Consider the following 26,976-nt stretch of genomic DNA (forward strand, 5'->3'; position numbering starts at 1 on the left):
AGGAGACATTTTAATTACCTAAATTGGATGTTCACCAAATGAGGCTGCGATCCATCCGACTGCCAGTACGTTTCCAGATTATCATCTCGTAACTGATCCACCCCAAATCCTAAGACGAAGAGAACATGACAGTCTTGAACATTGTTATTGTGATGCCTACATCACAGTATTTTTTGTTTGTTTGTTTGTTTTTACAGCAGTTACGAATTGACAGATGTATTCTCAGCTTTAAGGAAATATTTCCAAATACTCAATTTGTACTCGTGACACAACTACAACAAGAGTCTGCCAACAAAAGCTCAGTACTAGAGTGCCCTCACGTTATCTCCTATTGAGGTCTGCAGGATTTTTAATCATTCAACATGTTGTCCAATTCCAAATGGTAGGAACTAATTCATAACAAATGCAAGAAAAATGCTTAACACTTCCATGTGTCTACATATTCTATAACCAAACCACTGAACTAAATGAAAATCACTAAGACACCATTCCATTACTAGAAAATTTTAGCAGAAGTCATATTTTCTTTACAAGTTGCTTCTTGAGATATTTTTGTAAGCTAATGCTGTAACATTTAAATAAAAAAACAGTTTTTTCCTTCTTTCATTATCCTTCTACTCATCACGTCATTTTAACAATTGCTCACACAAGTTAGAGTTCACATTTAGCAGTCTAAGTTCTACCTGCAATAAAAAACCCCTTTATTCTAGTGAAGTAACTGAGTAATAAAGTATTTTTCTCCAAGGATACCAGACCAACAGGTTCCAGCCGGAGCACAACATTACAACAACGTAACCATTGACTCCAGGGTGCAGGAAAATAATAGAATCAGTTCCCAACAGATATTCCTGGAATAGCAACTTAATCACTCTGAGTGAAAAGAACATGGATTATCAGATTTGTAGAGGATACAGTTATAACTTCCAAATGCCTTAAGTATGAACTAGACCAAAATTACTTACAGTGACACTTCCCCATAAATCAGATCTGGTTTTATAAGTGGCAATTATTCATGAAAAATACAATGTTTAACTAAATCGCAATATTTATATTTAATCCTTACATCAATTTTTGTGATTTTTACCTGGTTTACAAGAAGAAAGTGACCAAACTGCTTGTGAGCCTATTTCTCTTACAGTACCCGTCCTCTCTAACTGCTTTGGATCAGCACCAGGCGGTGTCTTGTTTGGGGTAGTCATTTCTAATTAAAAAAAATAAAGTTAGCTACATTTTCACAGTGATAAAAAAAAACATAAGGATGACGTTTGTTCAAATAAAGCATTAACCCTGTGACCTCACATTCATATAAATGATGCACTCTAAAGACTACTGTAGACATATCACACTAATACATACAGTTCCACACAGATGCAAAAATATGCACCTCAAGTTGACGTGCACCGAAAACACTCACAAGGTATTTTATTTACTTCACTCTTTTCATGCCTACTGAGCTAGTTTCAGGCGTGGGGTTTTTTTTGCTGCTGTTGTGGTTTTTTTTTTTTTAAAGAAATGAAAATAAGCCTTGTTGAGTTAAATGTTAGCACTACAACTTCACTTAAATGGAAGCGGGGAAGGGAAGACATCTTATTCTGCACATGCAGAAATCAGAGCAAGTCCATCCTCCCAACGATACTTCTTCAAAACAGGAAGGGATAGTTTAAACAAATCATGTAGTCCTTAATTTAGTAGAGGTTCATTATTGCCACACGCATCCAGAGACAATTCCCAGCAACTTCCCTTTTTACCTGCAATCACTGAGCTGTGAGTTGCACTGCTCAAGTACTCGCATTTACTTTCACCCCTCCACTACTGCCATACACAGAAGACCAGATGCTATTCTCCATGTCATACAGAGCACCTTTACTACCTCCAGCAAAATGCCACAGAAGCCTTGCATATACTAAAAAAAAAAAAAAAAAAGAAAAAAGATTCCAAATATATCCCCTCCATGCAAGCAATCACAATAGAAGTCTAGGATCAAACATAAAGTACTGAGAAGTCATGGAAGAAGACTCAAATTCTAATCCTTTGCTCATAAGAAAAATGAAGTCAAGGAAAAGTCTCTCAGTACCCAGCTAAACACTGAATGGGACACTGGATTCCTTCAGTGCCCACAGAGTGCAGAGCTGGGTCACTGCAGAGCTAACGCAGGTCAGCAAGAAAGCCAGCATTAGCTATGTAAGACTAACCGCAAAGCTTACAACTTCTGTGGGACACTAGAGATCTGAGTTCTGTAGTACATATTTGTTTGTACCAGGGATTTGCTACTAGCCCTTCTTCTCCCCCACCTTGTTTTTCTTTTTGTATACAGTTAAGACAGTTTCAAGGTTTTTCTTGTTTGCTTCACTTTGTAACTGATTCAGAGGAGAGACCGCAATACCGACAGCCACGCGCAGCTGGCTCCACCGCAGCCCACACACACGCCCGCACACCCCAAAAAACGCCCCGTCAAGCGGCCACGCGGCCCCCAAACGGAAAAACCCTACCGAGGAGCCGCAACCGCACCTGAACCTCAGCACCGCAGGAACAGACAGGAGCGAAAGACGGCATACGGGGCCGTCTCCCTCAGCAGCGGGCCGACTCCGACCGTTTAACGGCCGCGCACGCGCCAAGCGGCTTAAATACGGGGGCGGGAAACAGGTGTCCGCGTTCGGCCAGCGGCGCGCGCGGAGCGCGCGGCCCGCACAAGGACGGAGCTGAGGGAGCCGGGCTTCCTTACAACCGGGAGCGCGGGCACTCCACTTACGTCAGGCGCCGCTCCTGCCGGCGTCACTCGGTGATGACGCCATCAACGGGCGCAGCCCCGCCCCGCCTCTTCCCTCCCGCAGGCGCCGCTCTGTCCCTGCCCCATTCCCGTCTTTCCTTTCCTCTCTATGGTGCGCGGCGCAGGCCCCGCCCTGCAGGGGAGGCGGCCATCTTGGCCGGGTGGCGGCGGGAGCACGTTGTGCCGGACCGCGCTCGGCAGCTGAGGCGGCCGCTGAGCCCGGTCCGGAAGGCGGGCCCCGTTTCTCGGTAAGCGGGCCGTGGAGAGACGGGAGAGCGGGTCCGCGGGTCCGTGCGGATCTCGGGGAAGCGGCGCGGCCCCCTCCCCGTGCCGATGGCTCGGCTTTCGGCGCCGGGCCCGGCCGCGGCCCCTTCCTGTGGCACCGCGGCCCCCAGTCCGGTCGCGATGCGGGTTCGGACCCCCGCGCTGCGGCCACTTTCTGAGGGAGCGCGCCGTGCGGCACGGCGATGCGGATCCGTGCGCAGCCCCGCGGCTGAGCCGGGCCGAAAAAGCCGTCCGGGGGAAGGAGGGAGGGCTGGGCGGCGGGGCTGACGCTGCTAGGGGAGACAGCCGGGCTTAACGTCAGGAAGTTCACCCGGTGTACGGCTGCCTGCTTGCGTGGCAGAGAGATCGAGACTAGTTTAAGGTAGCGATGACTCGATTGCCATGTTGACGAGGTAAAAGGGTTAGGCTGCTCCTCGCAAGTCGCAAGTAAAAATCAAAAGCGAAGAGGGCATTTCTCCGATGCCGCGGCAGCACTTGCTCTCTGCCATGCTCAAAAAAAAAAGGAACGACACCTTCTGTAATTTTCCTGTGTGCTGATGGCAGTTGCTGGGTTTGTGCCTTTTGCTTCACGTTGAAGGAGAATATGAAAGATGGAGAGATAATGACCACGGCTCAGCAGAGCTGAGCACACCCACTCGCTGTGCTGCGTCAGTGCGTTTGACCAGACGCTTCTCGTGTTCACGTTGTGTTCATTTTCATATTCGTGCCTTGTGAGCGGTGTGATGAGTTAAGTACAGTCATCAGGTTTGGGGCTTATTAAACCTCTTGTACAGCGTCAGCTCAGTTTCTAAAACATCAAAACCCAAAGCATAGGCTGGCTTGTAATTCATAGTGTACCTTGGTGGTACTTGTGCCATTTCCCACTGCTTCTGCTTTCACACTAACAAACGTAGTGATCCGGTACATGCAGACTCTTTGTGTTTAATATAAAGTCACTTGGGGCATTCTAACTAACTTTTTCTTCTTGTGGAGTCACTGAATGTGATCCGTTGGCAGTGGAAAGAATTCTTGAGGCTTATTACTTGCAGAGGAAAGTGTGAATGCTTCTCATCCTCATTTCTTTCCACTGTGTTTAGTTTACACGTGATGCAATCTAATTTGTTAAAAATATTAACTGTTTTTCTTTTGCAAAGTAACTGAAGTATGACTCAATTCTGAACACGGATCTCTCCTTCGTAGCATTTAATTGAATCAACTCTAGCTATCTTTCAGTCTTCACGTGTAACTTTTATTAGTGCTTGTATGTTCTGCGTAATTCCAAGCGATTACAAATCCTTCTCTGTCATTCTAACGTGACAGTTCTATTATGAGTAATGCCTGTGACAGAAGAAATAAATAATGATCTATCAAAAATCATAAGAACATTGACTTGAAATGCTTGTGATAACATTTTTATGTGTCTTAGTTTTAGACACTTTTCTGGTAAGTGATACAACTGGACTTAGTTTGCAGCATGTGGCTTCAATAAATAATACTGGCAAGGTGTTGAAAACTTTCTGCTTAGTAACTGTTACTGTTCCTCATTCTTTCACCTGCACCTTCAGTCCATAGTTCTGCCAAAATTTGCTGATCCAAAATAACCACTCTATAGTTAGTGGTAGACAAATGTTTTTGTGCTCTGTCTTCTGTTCTGTTCTTGATTTGGAAAGCAGAAATACAGATCTGAGCTTAAGTGCTTCTGAATACCAGTTTCTCCTGCTGACTGTACCTAGCAATTAATGCTGTGCTGCGCTCTACCATACGCATCCCGTATTTGTTGCTGACTTGTGTTTTAAGAGTTCACTCTTTGCACCTTGAAATCAGACAGTCCTGTTCAATGCATTAAACTAAACTCTACTGAGGTAACGGCATGTGAGTGTGCAACCAGAGTTCAGTCTGGCTTTGGACACCTATTTATTCTGCTCTAAACTAGCAGTTCTGAGGAGAATTATCTTTTTTTCTCTCTTGTGGGTAGCAGTCACTGTAGACATCAGGGCAGTCCTGGAGATGTTGTGGAAGTGACAAATACCCTTTTCTGAAAATGGTGTAATATCACCATAGAGTTTTGAATAAACGGGTGCTTCATGGTGTAGATGGGAGCAGGAACGCCTCATCCCACATCTCCATACTGGCTGTGTAGTTCTCTCTCCCACCCCCTGTAATCTTTAAATGCTTGGTGCACTTACCTCTCTGACTTTGAGGCAATTCAAAACTCTTCACTGCAGGTGGTTGTTTTCACATATAAGTGGCATTAGAAGAAAAAGAATTGCGAGGCTGTTGTGTTACTTAAGAACCAAGGTCTGATTCAGCAATGGCTGACTGTTCAGGCTTCAGTGTAATTTTCCCACCGAGATTAGAGTCGTAGAATCATAGAATGGCCTGGGTTGAAAAGGGCCACAATGATCATCAGTTTGAAACCCCCTGCTGGGTGCAGGCTCACCAACCAGCAGACCAGGCTGCCAAGAGCCACATCCAGCCTGGCCTTGAGTGCCTCCAGGGATGGGGCATCCACAGCCTCCTTGTGCAACCTGTTCCACTGCGTCACCACCCTCTGTGTGAAAAATCACGGGGAAAGCTTGTTGAAGTAAATGCATAAACTAAGTGTTTGAAGCCGTTTTGGTGTAGTCTTTTAGAGGGACCCGCTCCCTTTTCCTCCTCTGTTGCTAAATTGAAGCTAAGCACCAGACTGGAAAGGTGGAAAGTGCAGTGAGTCTGTCTGGCCTGCTAATCTGTATTGCCCAGACACAAACATCTACCACAAGTTAGGGAGGTTGGGCAGGGAAAGCAAGCTCCTGAGCTACAGTGCTTTGTCTGCTGGAGCTTGCTCTTATAACCTGTGGAAATAGCTGTATGCATTGTTAGAGATAAGGTGACTAGAAAGGAAAGCCCTGCCCGAAGGTAGACAGTGTGGTCTGCCTGCTCATAGTCCTGAGCCACACAGGCTTTTTTGGAAGAAGGACTCACCCAGGTGAGGCATTTCCTTTGGGAAGTTGTAGAGAGTGTTTCTTCTCTGGGCACTCTGCACCTTGCAGACTACAGAACTTTCATTAAAAAGCAGTATAATATATTCTTGAAGAAGGTATCTTTGTGTTCATTGAAACACAGGCAAAATCCATTCTGTCACTTACCTGGAAAATTGCCAAACATCAGTAGAGTTTTTAGTAATAAACTTCATGTTTCTTGTTCTCTGGTGTAAGAAAAATGTATTAAAATTAGAATTGCAAACCCTTTGTTCCATGCCGACAATGAATATATCAGCCACTGGACTATGGAGTGAGTCTTACTATTTTTTTAAACATTCGGTCGTTAATAACATCAGTGATGTCATTAAGATTTACTTTTTGGCTCTTAAAAAGAAGTTAAAATATTATAAATAAGCAACGGCCACAAGAAGGTTGGGGACGTGACTAAACGGTTGTGTTCCTTTGTATTGGATGAGAGCATCTTTAGCCATTAAAATACTTCAGGAATTCAAAGCAGGAGTAAGGCTATGACTTCTGAAAGGCAGCACTGAAAATATTCATGGTAATAAAGCACTTAAAGATTCGATAACATCTTGATTTCTTACCTCTGCTTCGCATAAGGTGCCAGTCTCTTCCCTTCTTTCATATTAAGAGTGTCTGTAGGGTTCTTTCTAACTGAGGTTCACAGGGAAGCTCTTAGTGAATAGGGTTAAAAGTAATAAATATGCCATGTAGCTGTTTTATTCTTGATTTCTTCAGGAGGCTGAAACTCACAACTTTTCATTATATAAAAGCCATATGTAGCAAATAGCCTGCAAAGCTTTAGTTTGGAGAGACAAAGATAAACTGGACATCCAATAGAGGACAGTTCTTTTCATAAGAAATACTGAACTCCTTTTCTTGGAAGGACTGTGCAGGTTGCGTGGAAATGAGAAGTATGTCAGGACTCCCTTACAGTTAGTCGTCAAGCTGCTGACACAAAGCACATTATATTTAGTTCTTGCTATTATATGCTTTTCTAGGAAGCAAATGCATTTGCAATTTTATTTTACAGTTGAGAAATTGGAGAGGGATGGAAAAACAGATTTTAGAACCTAAGCCGTTACATCAGTATCCTTTCCACTGGTATCTGAGTGTATTTGCCCTGATTGTTGTCTGTTTTTAACAGAGGGAAAAAAATACAGTTTGCTTTTTTCCTCTCTGAATCCTGCTAGTAATAACTTGACATCTGTACTCTCTTCCCTGTGCTGTCAGTAATTGTTCTCTTTTTTTTTTGCTTTTTTTTCTTTAAGATCTGGAAGACAGATTGCCCTCATAATTGGTGAATGCGTGCAGCCATCAACCGTGCATGATGGCAGACAAATTAACAAGAATTGCTATTGTCAACCATGACAAGTGTAAGCCAAAGAAATGCCGTCAGGAATGCAAGAAGAGTTGTCCTGTGGTTCGAATGGGTAAGAGATGCATCTTAACAAAGTATTTAAGCACTCTGGGAAGTTTGAAGTAACGTTCAGTGAGAATGAGCCAGGGTGTTGGGTGTTTTGTTCTTTGTTTTATGAAGACTATTAAAGTTGAACATTCATCTTTGAAAGCGTGAGCAGTTCATAGCAGTAATGCCAATTTTGAGGCCTTCAAATGATATAAAGCTGCTGTGGCTCTTGGTAGGATCATGTCATTGAATAGCTTGGGTTGGAAGGGATCTTGGAAATCATTGACTTCCAACCCTTGCCATGAGCGGGGACACCTCCAGCTCGACTAGGTTGCCCAGGGCCCCTTCCAGCCTGGCTGTGAGCACTTCCAGGGATGGGTGATCCACAGCTTCTCAGGGCAACCTCATCCAGTGCCTCACCACCCTCACCATGAAGAATTTCTTCCAAGTACTTGACTGCGTGTTCTTTGGAATTTAGTAGTACTAGCAAGAAATAGGATACGTCAGAAACTTTCTTGAGCTAATGTTACTCTTTGTCACCAGGAAAACTTTGCATAGAAGTCGCACCACAGAGCAAAATAGCATGGATCTCTGAAACACTTTGTATTGGTTGTGGGATTTGCATCAAGGTAAAAGTTTATCTGCTTTATATAAAGCGATAATATTATTATGCTAAAATTACACTATATTACTATGCAGATACTAACTTCACAAAGTATTTTTGTTTCCCTGAGTAATCAGACCTTGTCAACTGTTGTTGTTAAAATGAAGTGAAGTACTGTGGTAGGTTACTGAACTGGTGGGGTTGGGGATGTAGGTTGTATCATTTTGTTTATAATGTCGTTTTGGGGTGGTTGGGAGTTTGGCTGGTTGGCTGGTGGTTTTGGTAGTGGTTTTCTTGTGTTTTGGTGGTGTTTTTTCTTTTTTTCCTGTTGTGTGTCTTGGTGGGTTGTTTTTGTAACAGTAGACGCCAAACAAGCTCTTTTATAAGAGAGCTATCACATATATGCTGTTTAACTTCTGTCACTGACTGACAGTCTGCATTGCTGCTTTAATTTGAAAAGCGTGCTGTAGTCTTTCTTTGGACTAAGTTGACTAAACAACAGTGAAGTAGCTTTCTGACAGAATATCCCAAGTTGGAGTGGACTCACAGGGATCATCGAGTCCAATTCCTGACTGTAATATAAAAGTCTGTAAATTCCAGTCATTAAAGTGCTGAGTTTAAAAAGTCACTGACGTAGCCTGTAAATGGTTTGGTGTATTTTACTGAGAAGTGAGAAATCTTTAACTGGTGCAATGTAGCCAGTCTTCTTTTTCTGAAAGTTCTTTTTTGAAAGGAAAAAAAAAAAAAGCACACAGTTGTGCAGTACCAAAAATAAGAATTGTGTTATTAAACTGTTTGTGTGCACAAGTAATACAATACATAAATATGTTTAAATTACAGAAATGTCCTTTTGGAGCCTTGTCAATTGTTAACTTACCGAGCAACCTGGAGAAAGAAACAACACACAGATACTGTGCCAATGCCTTCAAACTTCACAGGTATTTTATATTGCAGATCAGTGTAGAAGACAAAACTTCTCAAGATTCTGTTAGTCTAAACTAGGAGTTCACAGCCAGCTGTTCATGGTTATTGGCTCCGTAGCTTCATTGTTGGATGCTAATGACTGTTTTTCTTATTTAAAAATACTGTAGTGAAATTACAGTGAGTGCTTATTTTACAGAACAAATGTTCCTGATTAAAAACCACACTGTTCTTAATTTTTGCTCCATCATGTATTGACAGATTGACAGTGTAGGTTTAAATAATCAGCGAGTCTGAAAACAGGTTTGTAGCATTTACTTGACTTCCAAATCTTGGTATGTGACAGGATTAAATCAATTAACCCAAAGTTATCGATGTCGCATGCAGGTTGCCTATCCCTCGTCCAGGTGAAGTCCTGGGTTTGGTTGGAACCAATGGTATTGGAAAATCAACTGCCTTGAAAATTCTAGCAGGAAAGCAGAAGCCAAATCTTGGAAAATATGATGTATGTATCAGCAATAAAATAGAGTTGGCATTATAGATAGCTGTTGTTATGCAATTTCAGCAGATGTTCCTGTGTAGGAATAGGGTAGAATTTGGAAAGACAGTGAAGCTTTACCTCTTTACAGCCACAGGATCTAACTCCACCCAGAAACAATAGTAGAAGGATGTTTATCACAGCACCAAGTATTCTTTATTTTCTTTATTCTGTCTTTGATTCTTTTAAAGACTTCTTATTACAAAAAATGTGGTTGTTGTTAATTGTTGATGAGGACGTTTCCAACTGTACACTTCAATACTGTGTTCTGAAAATCCTTAGTTTGTTCACGTTGCCAAAAGCAGCCAGCCAGGAAAATAATTTACAAGACTTTGTTTAACTAACACTACACCAAAAGACCAAAAATTATTACAGAAAAGGCAGTCACTACTGTGTCTCTTCTTCTTATCAGCCAGTATTTCAGTTAACACTTTCCCACCTTCGCATCACCTTGTGATGTCTGTTGAACCTCTATTCGTCTGTTTCGTTATGTGAAAGAATATCATTTTAATTAATCATCCATTTTATGGCTGCCACGTGAAACTACAAAGAAGTAACAACCTTCCAGCTGTTGTCTCCCATCTTTAAGTTTGGTTTATATTATTTTGTGGACTTCTTGTTTCAGGTGGTAGCTTGCAGAAATAGCAAAATTTTGACTCTTTGAATGTACTTCATTGAATTGTCATGCTTCCAGAATCAGACTTTCCATTGAAGAGCCAAATCATTAAGACCACAGAAACATGTGGTATGAATTGAATCTTACACGCTGCTTCTGCTCTAAAATTTAGGAAGCATTTCCTCTGCGTGTTTTTGCTTGGCTTGGAAATACAGTTGTGCTACTCTGTTTCTGTACTGTGTTAACCATCAAAATAATTAATTTGGCATCACTGAAAGTAGCAACGCTGTGCAAAATTATACTGTTCAGGTTGAGTTTTTTCCTTTGGGTGATTGCACTGAATAGTTTTGTTTTGTTTACTATTGGAGGTGTTGGGTTTTTCTTGCTTTTTCCTTTTTCCTCTTCTTTCCTTGGAAACATTGTCTGTAAGCAGAGAAGATGACCAGTTTTTATTGCATCTTCTGCACGAGTTGATTTTATCAGTCTAGCCCCTTTCCTTCGGATGAGCTGTGTCAGCTAGCAAATACGTTCCTTTACAGTAACCCACAGCATCATTTTGCCCTGTGATGTAGTTTCACTCACACATCTTAATTGTCCAGGTGCAAATGTGAGGTGCTTTTCTTGAGAGAGCTACTGGCAGTGCGCCTTAAACGAAAATAAATCTCAACTCTTCTCCATTTTGCAGTTGGCTTGTTTTGTTCTTAACACAACTTTGTAGAGGCAACAAAACAATTAAGGGACTAGCTTTTATCCAGGTCTTGTTTTGTTTCTTTCAATCTTGCAGGCAAATTCCATTTGCCGTGTTGGTTGGCACTTTAAAATCAGGTGGTAACCTAAAATACACCATCAGAAATGTCTTAAATAAAAATGGGCTTTAATTTTGTCACAGGACCCACCTGACTGGCAAGAAATTTTGACTTATTTCCGAGGTTCTGAATTACAAAATTATTTCACCAAGATCCTGGAAGATGACCTAAAGGCTATCATTAAGCCTCAGTACGTGGACCAGATCCCTAAAGCTGCGAAGGTAAGGAATGTCACTACTTGATGGAAAATTAGGAGCTTCTCCTGATATGCTTCTTTTTAAAGGTTTTGTTGAAGTGAAAAACTCACTACTGTCTGCAACAGTTAATCTTGATATAGCACTGTTGGGTTATCTGTACTGCTTACTTTTTAGGGAACGGTGGGATCAATTCTGGACAGAAAGGATGAAACTAAGACACAAACTGTTGTATGTCAGCAGCTTGGTAAGTAAGTTTGCAAAATCAGTATTTATCCCGGAAAAAAATAAGTTGCTGCAGATGAAATGGTTTAAATTCTATCATCTTTTTTTTTTTTTTAAATCTAAAATGTAAAAGTACTTTGGCAGAAAGCTCAGGTCTTGCTTTATGTACTGCCTGAACCAATGCCAGAAATACTTGTTAGTATCAAAGGAAAACTAATTGACACGTTCTAATTAACAGAATCAAATGCAGTTTCTCTTTCATGGTAGAACATGTTTATTTTAAAAGTGGAAAAATTTCAGTTGCCATCTGCTGTTGTTGCTTACTTAGAACTCAATCAAAATCCTAGCATCTCCTATGGTGAGAAGCATTGCATGTAGAAAATACTATGCAAGCATGTAAAAATTCTTATTCAGAGAGCTGTGTGTAAGTAATTCTAATGGAAGTAATATACTGGTTTCTGAGAATAACGAATAGGAACATCTGCATAGTCCAGCCCCAATAATTTTTGTACATGTTTTGAATACAGTTGTCAATTAAATTGAGGTGTTAAGTTAGGCGTTGCAAAGCTAAGATCAAGATTCTTTTTGGTAGACCTGGGTAGTGAAGGTGGGCTAAGTTGTACCACCAGAAGTGTGGTCTGTGACAAGAAAACAACTGGCTTTACCCATTCACTGCAATGTTTGGAGGACTGGATTGTCCTGCAAATAAGAACTTGTCAATGAAGTCTCACAGGACGTGATTGTAAAAATGGTATTTGCTTTCTTCTTAGAGACAGAAATGTTCAGTTAAAACACGGGGGAAAAGCAGACAGGAACGTGATCTTTATACCTGTTAGGAAGCAGCCATACAAACCAGTGAGCTATTGTTGCTGTGACTCCTCTGCATAGCGTTACGATGATTCTGTATGAACTTACTTACTTCACTTCTGTTTTTTTCCCCCATGTAGGATGTCCGCTGTGATTATACATGTTTGCGTAGGTAATCAGCCTATGAATTGTTTGGTGTAACATATCTAAAATTAGACTCTTATTTGCAGACTTAACCCATCTGAAAGAAAGGAATGTTGAGGACCTTTCAGGAGGAGAGCTTCAGAGATTTGCTTGTGCAGTTGTTTGCATTCAGAAGGCTGATATGTATGTTTAATTTACTTCTATTACACACTGCTTCTACTAACCTGTCTTACAGTGCGGTCCTTTAATGTTTATGTTTTGCAAGAAATATTTGAGCAAAAGATTGATTGATTTTTTACGCTTTGGCCAATTTGGTACCTTGGATCTGTTTTTCTTTCATTTGTAGAATGTTTTTTGTTTTGTTTTTAATTTGTCCGACCAGAAATATCTAATTTCAGAGAGGTAGCTGTTTGTCAGCGTACCTCAATCATCTTTGAGTAACAAATGGACAGAAATGAGATCCTTCCCCACTTTTGGGAACTTGTTTCCCTCTTCCTCTGTATTGCAGCCAGGAAATACAGGCTGTATGCAGTCTGTGCTGTCTCTTGACTCCTTGGATCAAGAAAGCAAGATCATAAGACTGCATTTTCTGGCTTTTATTTTGTTGTTGTTTTGATTTGATCTGTGGGGAGATTACGTTTTTCTTCCAATCTCCTACAGTTGGGGGATTTGCACTTGCTGTTACATTTAAAATGAATCAAAACTGAGTGCATGAAATTCCTAACGGATTGGTGACTTGTTGTAACATACCTTTTTCAGAGCCTTAACAATTTCATGTTATACTAACCAAAGATTTAAGGAAAGTGTCAGTAAACAATTTTCACTTTTACTCTCCACCAATAGAAGTAATGTAAATTTTTATTTCTGTGTGTTTATGGTTGAAATGCTGGTGTTAGATTTGAATATGTTGAAAGCTTACCTTCTCTAAAATCTTACTCTTTCTTTTGGGGTTAGCTTCATGTTTGATGAGCCTTCGAGCTACCTGGATGTCAAGCAGCGCTTGAAAGCTGCCATTACTATTAGATCCCTGATCAACCCTGACAGGTAAGTGTAACTGTGAAGTGTTGCTCTAGTCTGTAATAGTAGTCAACTGCACAGAGCTTTTGGAAGAAGTCAGTCCATCTCCCTCCAAGTGCAAACTTCTCAGGGCGGTACATTAATAGATGTTTAAAATGTTCCAAGCCAGGAATATCTTATTTTTGCACCTTGGAGATGTCCTGTAGTTTCTGTAGGTAATACTGCAGCATGGGGGAACATTTTGTACTAAGTACGTGAAAATATTGATAGCTTGTGTGTATGCAACACCACACAAGTGTGTTTGGGGTTGAAATATAAAACTCTTGACTGCTTTTTTTCAGGTACATTATTGTTGTAGAGCATGATCTAAGTGTGTTAGATTATCTCTCTGACTTTATCTGCTGCCTGTATGGTGTGCCAAGCGCTTACGGTGTCGTCACTATGCCTTTCAGCGTAAGAGAAGGTAATTCTTGCCTTTTCTTATTTCTTAAACCTACAAAAAAATCCCGTGGAAGAAAGAATATTCTAAGAAAGTACTGTGAATGTGTATTCCTTCTGTTATGTAATTTTTTGGCAACTAAAAAATTACTGTTCTGTACAGAAGTTCCTTTTTTTCTGTTAGGCATTTTTAATTCCCTTTCTCTCTTCGTAGGCATAAACATCTTTTTAGATGGCTACGTTCCCACTGAAAATCTGAGGTTTCGAGATGCATCTCTGGTATTTAAAGTGGCTGAAACAGCAAATGAAGAAGAGGTTAAAAAGATGTGTATGTACAAATATCCAGGAATGAAAAAAAAGATGGGAGAATTTGAACTATCCATAGTAGCTGGAGAATTTACAGATTCTGAAATCATGGTGATGTTAGGGGAAAATGGTAAGTGGAATTCTTGTTAGAAATGATTCCAACAACCCTTTGCCCCTAAAACCTTTCTGGAATCAGGGCCAGGCTGTGAAATGAATGTTTTTAAGTCAAGTTGAACGCTCATTTCCTAGTAAAGATGTGCCATGAGCTTGCTCTATAAAGAGTGGGAACTTGAAGTTACTTGAATGTTAAGAATACCGTGATTTTGTTATCCCATTTTAAGGACTCAAACGGGCAGGATGATTATTGAGCTGGCAAGCTTAGCCATGCATCTACACTGCTGTAGCTTTAAATGTCTTTTTGATTTGAAAACCAATAGCAAAAACTGTTTTTTTGAAGTAAACGTAGGAATACTCAGCAGTTTCATTTTAAAACGTGTTCTTTACCCAGTCTTTATTTTGTATCACTGATTTTACTTCCAGTCCGTCTTAATAAATAAGTCTGAAATATTGGTAACCTGTATCTTATTTTAGGAACTGGCAAAACTACATTTATCCGAATGCTTGCAGGAAGACTTACACCTGATGAAGGAGGTACTACTTAGTTTCAACTAAGTACTGTGTTTAAGACATGGGGAAGGCTCTTGTTTTTATGGTAAACTTTATCTTTTTGTAGGTGAGGTCCCAATTCTAAACGTCAGCTACAAGCCACAGAAGATCAGCCCTAAATCTACAGTATGTTTAACTCTGATTTATTAAGTGTTGTGTTTGCTGCAAAAAGCACGTTGTTAGTATACAAGTAGAAATTGTTGATGCCTAGAATAGAATTAAAAGAGCATTTTGTTTTAAATTATTTTCTTGTAGCAGGACACATAAAACTGAATGGCAGAACTTTTCTTTTGATAGGGAAGTGTTCGTCAGCTACTGCATGAGAAGATAAGAGATGCCTATACCCATCCCCAGTTTGTAACTGATGTAATGAAACCTCTTCAAATAGAAAACATCATTGACCAAGAGGTATTGATGGCCTGAGAGAATATTGTAATTTTTCAGCATTAAAGGAGCAATGTGGCTCACTTTTCTCCTCCCCTTACTAGGTTCAGACGTTGTCCGGGGGTGAGCTGCAGCGCGTTGCGTTAGCTCTTTGTCTTGGTAAACCTGCAGATGTCTACCTAATTGATGAACCTTCAGCATATTTGGACTCTGAACAACGTCTGATGGCTGCTAGAGTCATGAAACGGTAAAGTGAAGGCAGTGGGGAAAATGCTTAACACTTCCAGTAGTTCTACAGTAAGTTTAAATTCACATCTCTCTCCGTTCTGTTTGTATTTCAGTTTCATTCTCCATGCTAAAAAAACAGCTTTTGTGGTAGAACATGACTTTATCATGGCTACATATCTTGCTGATCGGGTGATTGTTTTTGATGGTGTTCCTTCCAAGAACACAGTTGCAAACAGGTAAGAGGTTCGTTGGGTAAGCAAGATTCAAGATGACAGCATAGAAATTAATTGTTTGTCAATTGAAAAAAAAAAAGAGGTGAAGTATCCTTGCCTGTGGAAATTAAGTCAGGAGCTGCTCTAGCTTTTTTATTCTAGCCTTAGTCTACTGCACAGGAGTTGAACTGTAGTCCCAGGAGGATGAGTAGGCGGCATCAGTGGGGAGGGATGAAGAAAGGGCTGTTAGCAGAGTATGCTAAAGGAAAATAAACTTCCAGATGCATTAAAAGAAAGCTGTGAACTAGGGCTGGTTTTGGCACCTATGTAAATACTGTGGGAAGTGCAAGTTTTGACAGCAACGTAGCATCTGTGGTTTTCACATGTTCAAGTATAAAGCTGTCCTTTTTGGATCTCTCTACTTCTGTTCCAATAAATAAATAATTTCATATAAACCATGGAAACTTTGAACAATAACCGTATTGGAAATCATGCTTGTAGAGCACTGTAATTTGGAAGTAGTTAATAGGAGCTAGCTGCAGTAAACACATTGGTCTTCATATGTGCTAGTTTGCCTGTTTTTGATGACCATGTTAGTCTGAATTATAAAAAACAACCCACCCAAGCGCCTAATTACTTCTCAGCATCATGTTATGATTTTTTCTTGCAACTTTTCTTTTCAATACCTAAATTATTTATGTGCCAACTTGCTTGGAATTATATAAATAATAGTAAGAAGAATGCATAGGCAGCAAGGAGCCTTCTACTGACTTGCTGAGTTACTGAAACTATGGCATATGTACACCAAATACCTGCTCTCGGTTGTGTTACTGGACCTGACTGAGCTCAGGCTGGAAATTAAAGCTTTCTGTAGTCTGGCATAGCTGCCAGCACAAGCATGGGACATCTGATAGCTTAGCTGGAAATTATGCACCATCTCTACCACTCACCTCTCTTAACAGTCCTCAGACTCTCCTGGCTGGAATGAATAAGTTTTTATCCCAACTTGAAATCACTTTCAGAAGAGATCCTAACAACTACAGACCAAGAATAAACAAACTCAATTCAATCAAGGTAAGAAGCACCTTGAGAGCGATGAAGCCATGACTGTTCCATGTAAATCTGGGATTTAAATTAAGGAGCAGAATGAAGGCTAGCATGCAAGTCTTGCTGTGCTGGAAAACAATACCTGGGATGAGTATTAAGAGTAATAAGTAAAGTAAGAAGGAATTGAGCTAACTGGTTTTAATTTCAGCTATGTTCCAAGTCTGCCAAAGGCTACTTTCAGTAACACTGACCTTTTTTCTCTTCCCCAGGATGTGGAACAAAAGAAGAGTGGAAACTACTTTTTCTTGGATGACTAAATATTGAATCTGAGCATCTTTTGTAACTGGCCCATAGAAATGCATATACAAAACAAATATTGATGGATAAGAAGGCCCAATTGGGTTTTAGAACACTTTGGTTTTTTTGGAGCTTAAACCTGTGCTGCGTGTAACATCTGAGACCAATAGCAGGGTAAAATCTAGTCTGACTAAAACTGCCACTTTCTATATTTTGGTGACGCAGCCCTATTTCCAGTGTTTTAATTCCAAACCATCTTGAAATTGTGCAAACAAGGCTCCGGTTTTCTCAAAATGACCAGGAGGTTTCCCATTCCATCTATTCTACTTGCACACCAGGTGCTTACCGGACTTCCGAATTTTATAAAATCATTGAAGCTTTTGTGTACAAGATGGAGACTAACCAAAAACGTCAAGATACAGAAGATCCTCTTATTTTAAAAAAGCTGAATCTCTCTGTATGAGGGTTTCATAAATAAATATCATCCAAACTTACAGCTCTTCTGTGATACGGTGCACAAGTTCTGATGGAGCAGTGTCTGTGTGGTTATAGGATGGCACGCACACCTTTTTCACATTACAAAAAGAAACAAAAGATGGAGTACCAGCCACCTATAAGAGTGTAAACAAGGACACCATTACATCTTTGAGTCCTCAACCTGTATGCTATCAGGCCTAGGTACAAGAGAATAATCAAATAAAGTCTCAAGGAAAACACTAAAATTCTGTCAAGCTTCTGTAACTTAAACTTGCACAAGTGAAGGAAGATCTGTGGCTGGCTTCATGTCCCAGCTGCTTTGCTTTACACGCTATGCGGTAGAGGAAGAAGCAGGTTTTCTAAGTAATAAAATGCTTCCAAAGTACTGATGGCAGCAGAACGTTCCTCGACTGTACTGCAGTCCAGCTACGTGGAGCTGAAGAGAACGTGTGTGTGGAAGCTTGTGACAAAGCAGGAATTTTATGTAAGAGGGTAGGGCAGCTCATACGTTGGCAGAGCGTACCTCAGATTTATCAGGTTTAAGAAGCTGAGCAAAGTACGGCTTCAGCTTTTAAGCACACAACAGAGCATACCTTGTTGCTCAGTTTGAATAGCACTATAATGAACTCAGTGGCTACAGCCCCCAGGACTCAGTTCAACTTGAAATCCTGACTGGATTACAAAACATCAAAGCCCCCCGACCCAGCCACTACCATTTTGGACAAGAACAGAAATGCAGTTTATGTGGTTTTTAAGTCAGTTTTGCAGTTTGCCTACATCATGCCTGCTAAGTGTGTACATACAGTCCTACTGCTGTTTACAGGTAGTTCTGTCAGCAGAACTAAACCACGCATCTAGTATCTGCAGCAATTTCCAATACATAAATATATTTAGAAAGAAGTTGAAAACACAAACATTTATTTCAATTAGGAGTTTTATACATCACATGCATCTGGAAAGAAATCGTAACTATCACGCAGGTTTCCTGATGAAGGGTGTGCAATCACCTCCTACGCTACTATTTACAGAGATATAAAAATATACACAACACTTAATTTTACAGAGCAGAGCTGAGTGAACACTGCACACTGCACTCTTAACGAAAAGTCCCACCTGGAAGAGCAACAGTAACACTGCAAGAGATCATTATAAGGGTCTGAAAAAACAGCATCAGATCTCTGAGACAGTGTAAAAATATAAGGCAGAAGCCATTTTCTTCTGAAGGCTGGAGAAGAGCAGAACACAGACTATCCATCTTGCTTTTAAAAAGTAGTTCCAGCAGTGAGTTGTACATGCAAAACATAAATTTGCATCAACAGTGCAATAACAAAAAGAATACTGAACAGTAGCTCAACCATACAAACTTAAAAAAAGAAAAGTAACGTACTTTTATGCATCTCTTTTCACAAAATATCTAGGATTTGTCAGTGCATTAGTGTTAAAGTGGCATTAAAAAAACTTCTGCTACTGTAACAGATGCAGAATTATCTTGGAAATGCATAGCATCTACATTGTATTGTCTTTGTAATTGTTTAGTTGGCATAGGCACCATTCTACTCACTCCAGCATTAATAATTCTTGGTGGAAACAGCCATTCTTACCAAATCATACACAGCTACTCGACTGCTTGTTTCTGATTTCCTCAAATAAATGCTTTTTAAAATTCAAAAATATACCCTATGAATATTAAAAGAACTATATACAACATACCTAAGACACTGTTTGTTAGCTGGCTGCCATACATGTAACACACAGAAGAGAAACATTCAAGTTTGACAGATTTTTGAGATGAAAGGCCTTTGGGTTGGAAGCATATCAAAGACAACAGTGCAGTAGGCTGAGAATTCCTTTAGCTCAGTTCAGAACTAAGGCATTGTATGTTAAAATATATTTGGTGCAATGTTACCATCAATTTTAAAATCTAGATCACATCAAATGCTGTAATTTGTCACCCTAGTAAACATATATATCCATCTTACATCACAAACTCAAGCCTTTGTGAAAAGAATTCAAACACTAAACCTACGTTGTTTTTTTCTAATCTGACATTGAGGAAAAAAATCACTAAGCCAACCAAACCGCAATCTCCGCTAAACGAAAGGATAGGAGCCCAAATTCTCATAGTTTTTACTCACCAAAATTTCATTATATCCTTGGACTTTACTAAAAGCAAACAGTAAGATTTTAGACTTGTACCTCAAATTGCCTTTTGCGTTTGAGAATTTTCAATTATCCGTTCATCCATTCATTCTATGTTTGATGTCCCCTCTGAGTATCTCCCAGCGTTGCCCTTCTCCTGTCATTCCTGTATGGCCTACCTCTAAAGTTTCGCTGGTACTGGCTGCCTTCATCTCTGCTCCTGCCGGGCGGTCCTTTCCAAGCTTCCTCATTTCTTGGGAACTGGTATCCTCCCCTAGTAGAATAGCCCCATTCCATTCTCGGCCTTCTGCCCCCTCCATAAGTCTGGCTGTAAAATTGCTTGGATCTACCACTTCTCAGCATATCGGAAACTTCATTCTCATCTTCAGAGCTCTCTTCCCTCATTCTTTGTGCCCTGTTTTCTGTCTGTAGGTTACCAGCGCTCCTGGAATCTCTAACTTTATCAGTCTTATCCTTACGACTGTGAACAGTATTTTTCAGTTCATTTTTTGGAGTTTCTGCCAACGGCAGCGTGGTGTTGGGCACCACCATTTGCCTCTCAACCCCCTGTACTTGTGTAGAGCGATTTTGCAGTCCAGCTGTTGCCTGCTTAGCAGGGGAGGCTGAAGTACAAGTTTGCTCCAACTGAGGTGCTCTAGCTGAAGTTTCTTTGGGGGCGCTGCGTTCGCTGCTCGCACCAGCCACAGGGAACGGTATGGCGTTTGAGCTACTGCTGCTGTTAGTCTTCTGAAGCTGTTCCACACAGTTTACTGTAGGAACTGGAGTACTGCATTCCTTAGCCACGTACATGCTTGCAGATGTGCTAGTTGTTGCCTCTTTGTCCTCAGGTGCCATGACAACGTTAGGTCTTGCTACTGAATTTTCAATGAAGCCCTGAACTGGGTACCCATACCAGAAATGAGGAAAGAAAGGAGGTGCTATTGGAACAGCACCTAGAAAGTGACCGTGTCCAAAGGATGGTTGTGGGAACATATTTTTCCCCCTCAGGGGCTCATCATAGTTTGCATGAAGGGCTTGCACTGAATTCTCCGATTCAACACGGAGCTGTCCTTGACTTTCTGACACCTGAGCTGCAGGTACGATCAGTGGCAGTGATGGCGACCTGCTGTCAACGTGTGACATTTGACCATTGGATCTGGTCTCACTCTGAATAGCAAAGTGCCTGTTTGGTTGCGCAGTCTCATTTTCAATCTGCGTCGGTGGAGCCTCCTGGAACCAGGGATTGTGTGGGTACACAGGGAGGGACACGTTTGGGTACATTCGACAAGCAGCTAAATAGGCCTGGTGCAGAGGGTACAGGTAAGAATGAGGTGCCCACATGGGACAGCTGTATGCCTGCAAAGTAAGAAGAAACAAAAACTTGATCTTTTGAATATGTAGACAGGTAAGCACCACCCAGGTTCTTTATCATTATGAAACATTTTATTTCTAGTGACTGCTCTTAGCTGTTAAGAATTTCTGGGCTTTCAGCATAGTGTTCTCTTTTACGTTTTTCTTCCAAATACAGTTGAAATAGGGACCAGTTATGATCAGTAAGAGAACTTGGTAACACAGCTGCTGCAAGCTTCATTTAAACAAATGAACAGCAAGGCGAAGTCTGCATTTGTCAACTCTACAGTACAACCATAGATGACAAACTGGTTAGCTCGCTAACACAAACACAGAGGAAGGGAAGGGGCTTGCTACACTATGCGCATCATTTCAGTATTGTCAACACAGCTCATGAGCAACACCACTGGATGTTTTTCTAAGGCAGCGTGTCAGATACACACATTGCAGGTTTTACAGAACACCACACAAAGCTGCTGTTGGCACAAGAAAACAACACTGGAATAGGTAGGGGGTCTAGTTGTGCTGTCCGTAGAAACAGTCCCTGCAGCCGACTATCCTGAAAGCCTACCCAGACCCCTTCTGAGGGGAACTAGTCAGAACAATCAGCACGAGCAGCTCAAGAGTGCAGGCATCAGTATGACAGCCTCTGGGATCAAAGCAGCGCACAGAGAACCTGGATGGTGGTTGCCAGGTCTGCCACACAATTTGGTCACCAACTGAAGAACACAACTATTAATCTCAGTACTTTGACCAGTAGATGGTGCTGAAAGCCCAAAATGGCAGGTTATATCCTAAATAATACAAAGCACAGTTCCAAAATACACATAGGTTTTGAAGGCAAACTCTGCTCAAACACTTTAAATACATCACAGTGGCACTTGGTAGCGACTTCAGCATTTTCCAGTGAACAAAAAGACTTGCGTTAGGTATCGAGTCTATGGCTATCAAATCTAAATTCACTTGGTAACTTGTGCTGAACATCGCCCTTAACCTGAGCAGGTGACATAGACCAGCAGTTACCTTGAAGAGTCTCCACAGCAAAAGATAAGCCAGGTATTTTTACTACAGTGCTTTTGCCAGTACACGGACATTATCAAAGGCAGAGGACTGTTTGTCTTCTACTACTTACTGCTTCTAGAAGAATGCATATGCAAACACATACTGGTTTGCCTGCAAATTTGTCAAGCACAATTTCTGCAGACTGCATATAACCATGTTTGAAGCAGATAGATCTATCACTGTTGAACTGCAGGGTGGACATTGTTATAATTCCAGTTAATAGAAGGCAAAGCACAAAAAGTATTACAAATCACAAGACACGTTTGAAGTGTATAGCTGCAGCAACTCATCTTCCACACTGTAATTACTACCAAACACAGAAACGTGCAAGTTTGAAGAGTTACCTTCACTCCAAGATTGAAGAAGAATCTAAGAATATTCTTATCTACAACAGAAGAACAACAACAATCAATGAAAACTTACACCTGATCCAAAAATTGATCCTTAACATTACATTTCAGTAGAGAAACACAAAAATTAAGTTGTTGCTTGCATGACATTGTTTGATTTATTGTTTTTTATTTTCTTTTATGAGTTTTTTCATGAGTTTCTTTTGGGCCACAGTAAAATAACTGCTACGCAACTACAGTTTAAGTTTCAGTTTTAGTAGCTTACGGAACTGCGATTTAATTTTTAGAGTCAGTTCAGTAAATGCATGCCACTGTGCAGACATAGTATAATCTTTATGAGCACGTTCTGTATTTTAAGTATGCTAAAACCTGCCTCCTCTCAGACCAACAGGGAAACACTGAGCAACTCCCAACGTTTGATAACAGCAGATCTGTTAGGTTCGCTACTGCAAAGGAAGTTCTCCAAAGAAAATCCTATCAATTCACAAAACCCAAAGCCGCAGCGGGTCAAGCTAAGAACCATGAAATGGTAACAGACTTCTAGGCGTAACCACTTAAAATAACTGCAACATGAACATCAACAATATTAAGACTCAGTACTCTACGCAGTATTCCCTCCCACCCATTATATCCTGAAATGACAACAATTACATCTTTGGTCCTACTGTTTGCCTGTATAAAAAGAAGTCTTTTGTTACAAAAAAAAAAAAAAAAGAAAACCTATTGGGGAAAAAAGGCATCAAATGCAGACCTTCCAGATTCTCACCTTTAGGTAAGTCCTCCCCATTGCTGCACAGGGAGTAAGAGGGTGCAATGGCTCTTTCTCCCTTTTCACTTAAAGGAAATCCAGGATAGAGTGGATCCTGATAAGGATTCAGAGTCTGAGGCAAAGGCATTAAGGGCTGGTTAACTGCTTGTATCGACACAGGAACTCCAGCAACTGGAGCAGATGTTACCTGAGCCTGTGATACAATAGAGTCAGGTCCCGTTGCTGGGGCTGGCATCAACGAAGAAGCAGGTATTTGGGCTGGAATACCTAGAGGCAAACACACATTTCTGTATCGATTACATATCGACTGCATCAGATTACAAAAGAAAGTGATAGAGGAAAATAAAGTTTAATAGGACAGACAAAGAAAGAAACAGAAAAGGTATTCAGGAAAAGATACATGGAAATGGAGAGTCGGTAAGTTATAAAAAACCAAAGATTTGATTAAATGTAAAGAATCGTTCTTTTTAGAAAGAAGTGAAACCGTTTTCTAGAAATAGCTCAACCCTTCCCATATTTATTTAAAAAAAAAATAAAATACGAACACCAGAAGGAAAGAGAAGCAAGAAAAAAAGGCAGGAACTGAAGCTTAAACTTGAGTTTTTGCACTTCTCTTTCAGTCTCATCATTTAACCCATTTAACAGTTAACCCACAGAATATGAGCTGAGATAAGCTGGGCTACACAACTCCATAACAACAGGGTCAAGTATGACAGGGTTATCATGGCAACAATAGCACCATGTGAACGTGCTATGATGACTCCAAGGATAATTTGTGTACAGGAACAACAGTGGAAAAAATACAGCACCTGACCTAATGAACAATACTGAATTTTACCTAACGTAAATACTACTCCACGTACCAGGAAATGTGCACAGCACAAGAAAAGGCATTAAACTAGTTCTGCTACAAAGTCAGCTGAGCTTCAAAGGGATCTCAGTAGCTCCAGGCACATCAGACCCAGGGCGAGTCCGCAGCAAATCAGAAACTTAGGTGAGACACAACACAAAACACACAACCATCTTCCATACGCTGACCCTATTCTACATTAAGCAAGTCTTAAGAACGAGCCCCCGTCAAAACTGAAAGCTATCTCATTCAGGGGAAGTACAGCAAGCTGAGTACACATGCCTCTTCCACCTTCAGATAAGGAGTCAAGTGATCTAAGTACACATGCTATCAAAGATCCACTAGAATTCCCCCTAGTTTTGAGCAGCAAGTAAATGGCATTCCCATAGATGCCTATGGGATGTGAAGCTACAAGACACAAGGATTTCTTGAAGGCATTTTCAATTCAGCAAGACAGGTAAAACTAATTAGTTTTAATTCTGATATATGTTAGTATTTCTCCAAACCTGCTGGTCCGTAGGTTGTTGGCTCGCTTGGCCAAGCTGGCACAATGGCTGGTACAGAAGGCACTGTTGGAGGCAAATGCACCTCAGAAAAGACTGGTGATGGTGTAGGAGCTACACTGGGTAAGCATTCTGTCAATTTCTATAATGACAAAAAGATCACATAAATTTTTTCTAAATCAGCATTGTTGGTGAGCCCTATCATGTTTGACTGTTATAAAAAAAAAAGGCTTCTAGACTCAAGTACTGTCCAGACTGTCACCAGCACAAGTGCAAAATATCAATGAACAACAAATCAAGTTGCATACATAACAGAATTTGAAGTGAAAAGCACGATTAACTTACAAAATAAATACATGAAATAACCTCTTTCTCAGAAGAGAAAGGATCTATTTTTACTTTTCTATCAAGAGCAGTCCTTTCAAGTTCTTCACTTTGGATATAACAGGTTCCTAACTCTACACAGGCAATTCTAGCATTATCACCATAGAAAGGACCGCACAGTTAAAAGCTGTTATCACAACACATACATGCCTGTAACAAAGCTCTCCTTTGCCTGAAGTCTCCTGACCAGAAAACTTTGAAAGCAAACAAACACTCCTTACTTGTTCAGCAAGAGCTGGAGAATCTGTTTTTACTTGTTCCAAAGGAGACGAAGCTTTTGGACAACTCTCATCTTGACTATTCCTCTAAAGCAAAGTTAGAGAGAGACAAACACAGCTAGTCTAATAATAAGATTCATGTTTCAAAGAAGCATTCAAAAATATTAAAGCAGGCTACACATGAAGTGGGCTAAGAATCCAGTCAGTATTACATTAGTGTAACATTTTACTCACTGGAAGGACAGCAAAGAATAAAAGCCAACAAGAGGCCACAAATCTTCACTTCAGAGTTCATAATCTGTCAGCACAGTAGCTATTAACATCAAATCTTCTACGGTCCCAATGTATTGAAAATACAGACTGTACTAAGCAATTACAAATCTGGATTTGTAAGAGCTTGATGGCCCAGATGTGGAAACTCAGATTGTTAACAAAGTCTGTAAGCATCTGTGACAAGGGCTGAGGAAAGCTGATGGCACTACATGCCTCAAATCTGGAAAGTATTTCACTAAAAGCTGTACAGCAGCAGCAGCAATCACAGCTCTAAAGGCAGCTATTGATCTGATAATCACATATCAGAGAAGCAATAACATTATAAGAAAAAAATATTTCGTCTCGTCTTTGAGATTACCTCAGATGAATTTGGCTCAAGCTTCTGACTTAAGTGGATCTGCCTGGAATTTGACTCTGTAACACCAAGACATAACCTAGTAAATGAACCATGACACCATTTACGGCTATCACAAGTTAAGCCAGTTAAATTTTGTCTTTCCCAAGTTCAGTCTTCAAAACAAAACCCACCTCCATCACGTATTACTTCGGAAATCCATTTTTACTAAATATTAAGTGACCAGTTAGGGCAGTAACAGAACAGCTAGCTGAAACCCGGGTTTTCAGACTTTTACAGGAGTTTTTGTTTGTTTTAAAAATCAGTGCTTGTTAACCATTTTAATGATGCCAGAGGGAAGCAGGAAAGAAAACAGAGCCGTCACCTCAGTTTTAAGTCACATCATTCGTCCTAAATTCCTCCTAATGACTTGAACCAAAGTCCTGAAAATGTCCCATCTGCATTTCCGTATGCAAATATTGAGAGAAGACTGGAGTTTAGAAGGTTTCATTGGTTCCAAAGATCTACAAAGTTTTCAGACCAATGCCTAAAATTTAATTCCTTGAGCACCAGCAAATAATTAGTGCGGGAAGAGGCTGGTGAAGAACAAGTTGGCTTAATCTTCATATGTATGATCTGTATAGACTATTTATGTTCTAGCTTTTGTTTCAGTCTGTTTCACACTGCTTGTCAACTAAATTCATGCACATGTGTTTGAAATCAGCTGCTAAGCAGATTTTTTTTTGTTGTTTTTTTTAAACCTCAGTGTGTGGTACCACCATTCTAATAGACAACAGTGCAAATAAAACCAATATTGATTATAATTACTACAAATTTCCCGGTACCAACAGGAATCTCAAAATACTGACAAGGAAGTAATTGTTTATTCCTGTACAAGTTTTCGTCTAGTTCCATAAACAATGAATCCAAAACATCACCAAAAAAAAAAAAAGGAGAGAAAAGGTGACATGGCACACACTACAACTAAATCCACCCAGAGCATCTTCTACACATATGTTCTTTTTGGCATCACTTATGAAACAAGTGGTAAGGCTTTTTTTAGTAATGAAAAACAGGTAATGTCAGTTCTTGTTAGATCATTTAAGAAGGTACTTGATGTTCTAACAGGAACTAAATGGCACAAGTACCATAAATAAACAACTGTGCCTTTTCCCAGAGATAAGGGAACAAAAAAAAAAGTAAGAAAAGAACAGCTTCTAAGAGAAGGCTTGAGTTGGAGTTTTATCTGGTCACAGAAGAAAAAACACCACAGAAGAAGCTAAGGCCAAATTCAGCGTTCAGCCACAGCAAAACTGACAGGACAATAACATAAGATACCACTGGCTGCATTTCGCAAAAACTGATTAACTACCTACTGGCACCTACAGCTTCCT

At 40.4% G+C, this 26,976-nt stretch overlaps 3 protein-coding genes across 12 annotated transcripts in view; 1 reads left to right on the forward strand and 2 right to left on the reverse strand.

Annotated features, from left to right (window-relative positions):
* The window catches only part of ANAPC10 (anaphase promoting complex subunit 10), a 156,949-nt gene extending 154,116 nt beyond the window's left edge, over positions 1 to 2,833 (reverse strand). For 5 of the 9 annotated variants that reach the window (XM_048942069.1, XM_048942068.1, XM_048942063.1 and 2 more), the window contains exons 1-3: positions 2,490 to 2,743; positions 1,085 to 1,201; positions 19 to 109 (exon numbers count right to left, since the gene is read on the reverse strand). In XM_048942069.1, coding sequence (XP_048798026.1) covers positions 19 to 109; positions 1,085 to 1,201; positions 2,490 to 2,553 — 272 coding nt within the window. In that variant the 5' untranslated portion in view covers positions 2,554 to 2,743. The other 4 variants (XM_048942065.1, XM_048942066.1, XM_048942067.1 and 1 more) reach the window with 4 other exon arrangements.
* Positions 2,834 to 2,888: 55 nt separating this feature from the next.
* Positions 2,889 to 17,369, forward strand: ABCE1 (ATP binding cassette subfamily E member 1). The gene is made up of 18 exons (XM_048942050.1): positions 2,889 to 3,015; positions 7,287 to 7,448; positions 7,967 to 8,052; positions 8,868 to 8,965; positions 9,336 to 9,453; positions 10,992 to 11,129; positions 11,280 to 11,349; positions 12,365 to 12,461; positions 13,233 to 13,322; positions 13,637 to 13,758; positions 13,948 to 14,169; positions 14,631 to 14,690; positions 14,773 to 14,831; positions 15,003 to 15,113; positions 15,194 to 15,336; positions 15,431 to 15,553; positions 16,492 to 16,603; positions 16,846 to 17,369. Exons 2-18 carry the CDS (start codon positions 7,343 to 7,345, stop codon positions 16,891 to 16,893), a joined length of 1,803 nt encoding a protein of 600 aa, XP_048798007.1. The 5' UTR covers positions 2,889 to 3,015; positions 7,287 to 7,342; the 3' UTR covers positions 16,894 to 17,369.
* An 882-nt stretch (positions 17,370 to 18,251) lies between these two features.
* Positions 18,252 to 26,976, reverse strand: part of OTUD4 (OTU deubiquitinase 4) — a 29,626-nt gene continuing 20,901 nt past the window's right edge. The window contains exons 16-22 of one of the 2 annotated variants that reach the window (XM_048942046.1): positions 25,607 to 25,662; positions 24,979 to 25,062; positions 24,377 to 24,515; positions 23,208 to 23,287; positions 23,018 to 23,132; positions 22,246 to 22,286; positions 18,252 to 20,845 (exon numbers count right to left, since the gene is read on the reverse strand). In XM_048942046.1, the coding sequence (XP_048798003.1) occupies positions 19,601 to 20,845; positions 22,246 to 22,286; positions 23,018 to 23,132; positions 23,208 to 23,287; positions 24,377 to 24,515; positions 24,979 to 25,062; positions 25,607 to 25,662 (1,760 nt within the window). In that variant the 3' untranslated portion in view covers positions 18,252 to 19,600. Of the gene's footprint in view, positions 20,846 to 22,245; positions 22,287 to 23,017; positions 23,288 to 24,376; positions 24,516 to 24,978; positions 25,063 to 25,606; positions 25,663 to 26,976 lie in introns of both variants that reach the window. The other variant, XM_048942045.1, reaches the window with a different exon arrangement.

This window comes from Lagopus muta, chromosome 4 (genome assembly GCF_023343835.1).
Source record: "Lagopus muta isolate bLagMut1 chromosome 4, bLagMut1 primary, whole genome shotgun sequence".
NCBI classification, from domain to species: domain Eukaryota; kingdom Metazoa; phylum Chordata; class Aves; order Galliformes; family Phasianidae; genus Lagopus; species Lagopus muta.

Excerpts from the sequence above, each read along its gene's own strand:
- ABCE1 (XM_048942050.1), top strand. The coding sequence starts at position 7,343 with ATGATGGCAGACAAATTAACAAGAATTGCTATTGTCAACCATGACAAG. Across the intron at positions 15,554-16,491 it reads AAGAACACAGTTGCAAACAG|TCCTCAGACTCTCCTGGCTG; the intron begins GTAAGAGGTTCG and ends CTCTCTTAACAG. Across the intron at positions 16,604-16,845 it reads ACAAACTCAATTCAATCAAG|GATGTGGAACAAAAGAAGAG; the intron begins GTAAGAAGCACC and ends TCTCTTCCCCAG.